The following is a 7976-nucleotide window of genomic DNA, read 5'->3' on the forward strand; positions in this document are numbered from 1 at the left end:
GATGCGCGCACCGGCGCGCTGAGCGCACCGCGAGGCCTGGACCGCGAGACCACGCCCGCCCTGTTATTGCTCGTGGAAGCCACCGACCGGCCAGCCAATGCCAGCCGCCGCCGCTCAGCGCGTGTCTCCGCGCGCGTCTTTGTTACGGACGAAAATGACAACGCACCGGTCTTCGCCTCGCCCTCACGTGTACGCCTTCCTGAAGATCAGCCGCCCGGTCCCGCGGCACTGCACGTAGTAGCCCGAGACCCGGACCTCGGCGAGGCCGCACGTGTAACCTATCGCCTGGCCGCTGGCGGGGACGGCTATTTCCGGCTACACTCGAGCACTGGTGAGTTGGGCCCGGTGGCTGGGGTCAAGGAGGATGTGATGATGCAGAGGGAATGTAGAAGTGTCCTTCCAACCTGCCCTACCGCTCACCTAGGAGCGCTGTCTGTGGTGAGGCCCCTGGACCGCGAACAGCGAGCTGAGCACATTCTGACTGTGGTGGCCTCAGATCACGGCTCCCCACCGCGCTCAGCCACGCAGCTCCTGTCTGTCAGTGTTGCTGATGTCAACGACGAAGCACCTGCTTTCCAGCAACAGGAGTACAGCGTCCTCTTGCGGGAGAACAGCCCGCCTGGCACATCTCTACTCACTCTGCAGGCTACGGACTCTGACCTGGGTAAGACCTGGGAGGATGAGTTGAGAGAGGAATGGACTGGGGCAAAAAGACAAATAAAAGTATTTTACCATCTGCTCGCCCTCCATGCTGCCCCTCCTCAGGGTCCAATGGACAAGTGACATACGGAGGCATCTCTGGTGAAAGCTTCTCTCTAGACCCAGACACTGGGGTTCTCACAACTCTTCGGGCTCTAGATCGGGAGGAGCAGGAGGAGATCAACCTGACAGGTACATATTAACAGGACCCCAGAAGCCTGAGAGGTGTTGTAAACGCCAGTATTACATAGGCAGAACCCCCAAATTACCTTCTAGATGTTTCCACCCAATTACAGCACAGCTTCTCTTATATTTTTGGATCCTTTTGGGGAGTCTAGAGTTTGGAAGAGTGCAAGGTGAACTGACTTCTAGGCTATCACCAGTGTGATCATAAAACTGTCAAATGTCTAATGTCACAGCTGTGCCCTCTAGGATCCCCTCAGATTATACTGCAGACATTTGACAGGGGAGCATATTGTTATTTAGTACCAGAGAGGTGAAGTGAGTTGTTCAAGCTAACACAGCTTGGAAGTGGCAGAACTGGGACTTGAACCCAGATCTTTTGATACCTCATTTAGTGCCTTTTCTGTCACACCACTACTAGTCCAAGATGCATCCTGCATGTACCAATAACATCTCTGACATCTGTATATTTATGTATGCATGTCCACACGTAGGCACCTATGTGCTTGTGGTATGTGGAGAGATGGACATTTTCTGGTTTGTGTGTACACCTGGTGAACATGAATGAACGCTCTGTGGTGTGAGCCTCTCCATGGGATGTGAGCAGGCTAGAGCTCATTAATTTTGCTTCCCTATAGTATATGCCCGGGACAGAGGATCGCCCCCACTGTTGACCCATGTTACAGTGCGAGTGGCCGTGGAGGATGAGAATGACCATGCCCCAACCTTTGGGAGTGCCCACCTCTCCCTGGAGGTACCCGAGGGCCAGGATCCCCAGACCCTTACCACACTGCGGGCCTCTGACCCAGATGTAGGAGCCAACGGGCAGCTGCAGTACCGCATTGTGGGTGAGAACCTTCCCACACCCACTAACCTAGCCCCCATGTGCCTAGTTCTACTTTTGTGTCCTATGTCAGACTCTGTCAGTGTGTTGGGGTTTCCATTTCCTTCTTTTATGGATTCCTCTTTTTCTTTCATGCATGTTATCTATGTCTCTGAGTGTCTCCTGTGCTTGTCCAGCTTATTTCCCTCTGCTTTTATGTTTTTGTTTCTTTTCTTTTTTTTTCTCGTCTCTCCCTATAGAACAGTTCTCAAACTTTTTGGTCTCAAGAACCCTTAACATTCTTAATTTTTTGAACTCTCTAAAGAGTTTTTGTTTATATGATATAATAGTGTGATATAGTATTATAAATATATAACAAACATATCAATATTCACTGTATTAGATCTAAAGCTGAGAAGATTATAAAATATTGCAAAGCAAGCCAATGAATTACACTGCTGTATTTCTGCATAGGTACAAGGAAGTGTTACGGTTTCATGTAACAATTTGTTGGACCGTAATGAGATCGCAAAGATTAGTAGATGTAACTGAAGGTAAGCCAGCAAAAACAAACAAATCTCTGAAAACACACATATTTATGCTCTAAACTTTCTACCTAAAATATTCTAGAAGACACAAGAATACATAAGCATGTATTCCATTAACCATTCAGGTGATGATGTCATCACATGTCTTGTACAATCTGGACTCCACTGTACATTTTTTGAGATAATGAGAATGAAAAAGGCATATACTGTCTTAGTATTGCTATGAAAATAGTTTTGATCTAATGTACTCCTTTGAAAGAGTCTCAGGGGACTTCCAGGAGTTCCCAGACCATGCTCTGAGAACATCTGCTTTATAGTATCGTTCTTTACCTTCTGTGTTTCTTTTTCTTTCTCTGCCTTTATCCCAGTTTCTTTCTTGTGTGCATGTGCTCCTCCCACCCCACCCATCCCACCCACGCCGTTCTCTGTGTATGTGTCTCTCTCATCAACTTTTCTCTTTTCCTCTCGTCTCTTTCATTCTTTGTTGTTGCCTATAAATCACTCCCATGGGCTGACACATGTATGTTTGTGTGTGCATGCCCTTTTCTGCAGATGGGGATCCATCAGGAGCCTTTGTCCTAGATCTGGTTTCTGGGGAATTTGGCACCATGAGGCCACTAGACCGGGAGGTGGAGCCAGCATTCCAGCTGCGGATAGAGGCCCAGGATGGAGGCCAGCCAGCTCTCAGTGCCACTCTGCTTGTGACAGTGACAGTGCTAGATGCCAATGACCATGCCCCAGCCTTCCCTGTGCCTGCCTACTCTGTGGAGGTGCCTGAGGATGCACCAGCAGGGACGCTTCTGCTGCAGCTACAGGCTCATGATCCTGATGCTGGGGCCAATGGCCATGTGACCTACTACCTGGGTGCAGGTGCAGCAGGAGCCTTCCTGCTAGAACCCAGCTCTGGGGAATTACGCACAGCCATAGCCCTAGACAGAGAGCAGTGTCCCAGCTATGCCTTTTCTGTGAGTGCGGTGGATGGTGCAGCTGCTGGGCCCCTGAGCACCACAGTGTCTGTCACCATCACGGTGCGTGACGTCAATGACCACGCACCCACCTTCCCCACCAGTCCCCTGAGGCTGCGCCTGCCCCGCCCTGGACCCAGCCTTAGCCCCCCAACCCTGGCTCTGGCCACTCTGCGAGCCGAAGACCGTGATGCTGGTGCCAATGCCTCCATCCTTTATCGGCTGGCAGGCACACCACCTCCTGGCACCACTGTGGACTCTTACACTGGTGAAATCCGTGTGGCCCGCTCCCCTGTAGCTGTGGGCCCCCAGGATCGTGTCCTCTTCATTGTGGCCACCGACCTTGGCCGTCCTGCTCGCTCTGCCACTGGCGTGGTCGTTATTGGGCTACAGGGGGAGTCTGAACGTGGACCCCGCTTTCCCCGGGCTAGTAGCGACGTTGCACTCCGTGAAAATGCACCTGCAGGTGGGTCCCAAACCATGTCTTCTAACCTTGGTTCTCTGCATCGGCTGGGGTTACTCATTCAAAATGACCCCCGGACTCTTTCAGTATAGTGCTCACAGTCCAACCAATACTATCCTCTCTGCAGGGACTCCCATTGCCTCCCCCAAGGCTGTCCATACAGGGGGCTCAAATGGACCAATCATCTACAGTATTCTCAGTGGGAATGAGAAAGGGACATTCTCCATCCAGCCTAGCACAGGTAAGGGGCAGGAGCAGAGGGCTCTGTGAAAGGACAGGTTCCTGGGGGAACTACCCTTTGGACCCAGGGAGGCTCTGGTGGGGGTGAGGCTGCCCTTGAGTAAGAGGCCTCAGAAAGGAAGGCCCCAAGGCAAGGAAAGGGCTGTCAGTGATGCATTTCGCCTCCCAGGAGCCATCACAGTTCGCTCAGCAGAGGGGCTAGATTTTGAGGCAAGCCCACGGCTGCGATTGGTGCTGCAGGCAGAGAGCAGAGGAGCCTTCGCCTTCTCCGTGCTGACCCTAACCCTGCAAGATGCCAATGACAATGCTCCCCGCTTCCTGCGGCCCCACTATGTGGCCTTCCTGCCTGAGTCCAGGCCCTTGGAGGGGCCCCTGCTGCAGGTATGGGATATGATGGGAAGATGGGGGGCAGGGCTGGTCTGACTTGTCTATGCCCAAGTCAGTGCCAGTAGCCTCCTACTTTCACCAGGTGGAAGCAGATGACCTGGATCAAGGCCCCAGTGGACAGATCTCCTACAGTTTGGCCGCATCCCAGCCAGCACGGGGATTGTTCCATGTAGACCCAGCCACGGGTACTATCACTACTACAGCTATCCTGGATCGTGAGATCTGGGCTGAAACACGGTGAGCCCTGGCTCTATAGACCCTAGGACCCCAATCTGGGTCCATCCAATTTCAAGCCCTGCCTTGAATCTTCCTCAATATCTAGACCACATCCTGAGTCTCCCTAGCCCTTCCCAGGGTTCTCCCTTATCCCTAGGGCCCTGCCCCTGATTGTGCTTTCCCTTCTTGTGTCCAGGCTGGTACTGATGGCCACAGACAGAGGAAGTCCAGCCCTGGTGGGCTCAGCTACTCTGACAGTGATGGTCATCGACACCAATGACAATCGCCCCACCATCCCCCAGCCCTGGGAGCTCCGAGTGTCCGAAGGTGAGGGCTGGGTAAAGTGAGAGGTACAAAGGGTAGTAGGGCAGCATCGTTCCCCACTTTGGGGCTCCAGAGGTGTCTGGGACCATGCCAGACACGTTTGTCCTGTGTATTGCAGATGCACTATTGGGCTCAGAGATTGCACAGGTCACAGGGAATGACGTGGATTCTGGACCGGTACTGTGGTATGCGCTGAGCTCGTCTGGGCCCCAGGATCCTTTCAGCGTAGGCCGCTATGGAGGCCGTGTCTCCCTCACAGGCCCCCTGGACTTTGAGCAGCGTGACCGCTACCACCTGCAGCTGCTGGCTCATGATGGGCCTCATGAGGGCCATGCCAACCTCACGGTACTCGTGGAAGACATCAATGACAATGCACCTGCCTTCTCACAGAGCCTCTACCAGGTACCGGCACCCCAAGATGTCCTCACATCTGGGCCCAGGTTTGTTCATGTTGGAGAGAAATGAGGAGGCTGGAAGTCTGAGGTGGGCTGGACCTTAGAACTGACCTGGGGATAGCACCCTGGAGATGGGAGATCCCAACTAAATCAGCCTTGCAAGTCCTGGGAACTGTCCAGGTTCTTCGTCCTGTGCCCATAAATGGAGGAAGGTGGGCAATTCAAATACTAAGGAGTATGGGTCCAAGCTGGAATGGATGTTAAGTGGGGCTCATGAGACCAAGCTCCAAAACACAGGCTGAGTGGGCAGCAGGGCTGCATGGCCATAAACATTTGTCCTCACACCTCAGGTGATGCTACTGGAGCACACGCCCCCAGGCAGTGCCATTCTCTCCGTCTCTGCCACTGACCGGGACTCGGGTGCCAATGGTCATATCTCCTACCACCTGGCTTCCCCTGCTGAGGGCTTCAGAGTTGATCCCAACAACGGTGCGTCCTTCCTAAGAATTGACCCTTTATCTTTAACTGTGTTGGGCCATATCCTGACCTCATTCCTAGAATTTCTTGCCCAAACCTAACTCCTGGATCTCAGACCCAGGGAGTGCATTTTCCCCCTTTTTTTCTATTTTAAGCCTTGTTCTGGCTGCACAAGTCAAAGCTGTTCCCTGAATCCTGGAGACCATCCCATAATCTCCAAATACACACAGGCCATTCTCTGGAATCTGACTTGTGAAGCCATTTCCTAGGCTCTGAAGGGGCACTTCCTCTGTTCACCCACAGCCTCTGCTGAATGCATGTTTCTCTCTATTCCCTTCTCATCTCAGGGACCTTGTTTACAACAGTGGGAACAGTGGCCTTGGGTCACGAAGGGCCAGGAGTGGTGGACGTGGTGCTGGAAGCAAGAGATCATGGGATTCCAGGCCGGGCAGCACAAGCCACGGTGCATGTGCAGCTGCAGGACCAGAACGACCACACCCCGAGCTTCACATTGCCACACTACCGTGTGGCTGTGACTGAGGATCTGCCTCCTGGTTCCACCCTGCTCACCCTGGAGGCCACAGATGCTGACGGAAGCCGCACCCACGCCACTGTGGACTACAGTATCATCAGTGGCAACCGGGGCCGAGTCTTCCAGCTGGAACCCCGGCTTGCTGAAGCTGGGGAGAGTGGTGGACTAGGCCCCCGTGTACTGGGCTGCCTGGTGCTGCTTGAGCCTCTAGACTTTGAAAGCCTAACCCAGTACAATTTAACTGTGGCTGCAGCTGACCGGGGACAGCCACCTCGCAGCACAGCCGTGCCTGTCACTGTCACCGTACTGGATGTCAACGACAACCCACCTGTCTTTACCCGAACGTCTTACCATGTGGCAGTGCCTGAGGACACACCTGTTGGAGCTGAGCTCCTGTATGTGGAGGCCTCTGATGCTGACCTGGGCCCTCATGGCCTCGTGAGTTTCACCCTCAGCTCAGGTGACCCTTCCGGGCTCTTTGAGCTGGAAGAGAGCTCAGGTGCCTTGCGACTGGCCCGCCCCTTGGACTGTGAGACCCAGGCTCAACATCAGCTTGTAGTTCAAGCTGCTGACCCTGCGGGGGCACACTTTGCTCTGGCACCAGTGACCATTGAGGTCCAGGATGTGAATGACTATGGCCCTGCTTTCCCACTGAGCTTGCTCAGCACCAGCCTGGCAGAGAACCAGCCTCCAGGCACTCTTGTGACCACTCTGCATGCGATTGATGGGGATGCTGGGGCTTTTGGGAGGCTCCGCTACAGCCTATTGGAGGCTGGGCCAGGGCCTGAGGGACGGGAGGTATTTGCACTGAACAGCTCAACAGGGGAGTTGCGGGCACGAGTGGCCTTCGACTATGAGCACACAGGAAGCTTCCAGCTGCTGGTGGGTGCTGCTGATGCTGGGAATCTCTCAGCTTCGGTTACTGTATCAGTGCTGGTAACAGGCGAGGATGAGTATGACCCAGTATTCCTGGCTCCAGCTTTCCACTTCCAAGTGCCAGAAGGTGCCAGGCGTGGCCACAGCCTGGGTCATGTACAGGCCACAGATGAGGATGGAGGTGCTGATGGTCTGGTGCTCTATTCCCTTGCCACCTCTTCCCCCTACTTTGGTATCAACCAGACTACAGGTGCCTTGTACCTGCGGGTGGACAGCCGGGCACCAGGCAGTGGAACAAGCCCCTCTGGGGGTGGGGGCCGGACCCGGCGTGAGGCACCTCGGGAGCTGAGGCTGGAGGTGGTGGCACGGGGGCCTCTGCCTGGTTCTCGGAGTGCCACAGTGCCCGTGACTGTGGATATCACCCACACTGCACTGGGCCTGGCACCTGACCTCAACCTGCTATTGGTGGGGGCTGTGGCAGCCTCCCTGGGAGTAGTGGTGGTGCTAGCACTGGCGGCCCTGGTCCTAGGTCTGGTGCGGGCCCGTAGCCGAAAGATGGAGGCGGCACCTGGCCCAATGTCCCAGGCAGCACCTCTGGCCAGTGGCTCCCTGCAGAAACTGGGCCGAGAGCCACCCAGCCCACTGCCCTCAGAGCACCTGTATCACCAGACTCTCCCTAGCTACAGTGGGCCTGGAGCTGGAGGTCCTTACCCCCGGGGTGGCTCCCTGGACCCTTCACATTCAAGTGGCCGAGGCTCAGCAGAGGCTGCGGAGGATGACGAGATCCGCATGATCAACGAGTTCCCCCGTGTGGCTAGTGTGGCCTCCTCCCTGGCTGCCCGTGGCCC

General features: G+C 54.8%; 1 protein-coding gene across 1 annotated transcript in view; it reads left to right on the forward strand.

The window, feature by feature from the left end:
* The window catches only part of DCHS1 (dachsous cadherin-related 1), a 19894-nt gene that overhangs the window by 10753 nt on the left and 1165 nt on the right, over positions 1 to 7976 (forward strand). The window contains 12 exon segments of the mRNA XM_025049454.1: positions 1 to 331; positions 425 to 664; positions 766 to 891; positions 1521 to 1730; positions 2806 to 3684; positions 3809 to 3922; positions 4091 to 4302; positions 4391 to 4545; positions 4721 to 4851; positions 4967 to 5250; positions 5594 to 5732; positions 6068 to 7975. Of these exon segments, the coding sequence (XP_024905222.1) occupies positions 1 to 331; positions 425 to 664; positions 766 to 891; positions 1521 to 1730; positions 2806 to 3684; positions 3809 to 3922; positions 4091 to 4302; positions 4391 to 4545; positions 4721 to 4851; positions 4967 to 5250; positions 5594 to 5732; positions 6068 to 7975 (4729 nt within the window).

This window comes from Pteropus alecto, unplaced genomic scaffold (assembly GCF_000325575.1).
Source record: "Pteropus alecto unplaced genomic scaffold, ASM32557v1 scaffold395, whole genome shotgun sequence".
Taxonomy (NCBI): domain Eukaryota; kingdom Metazoa; phylum Chordata; class Mammalia; order Chiroptera; family Pteropodidae; genus Pteropus; species Pteropus alecto.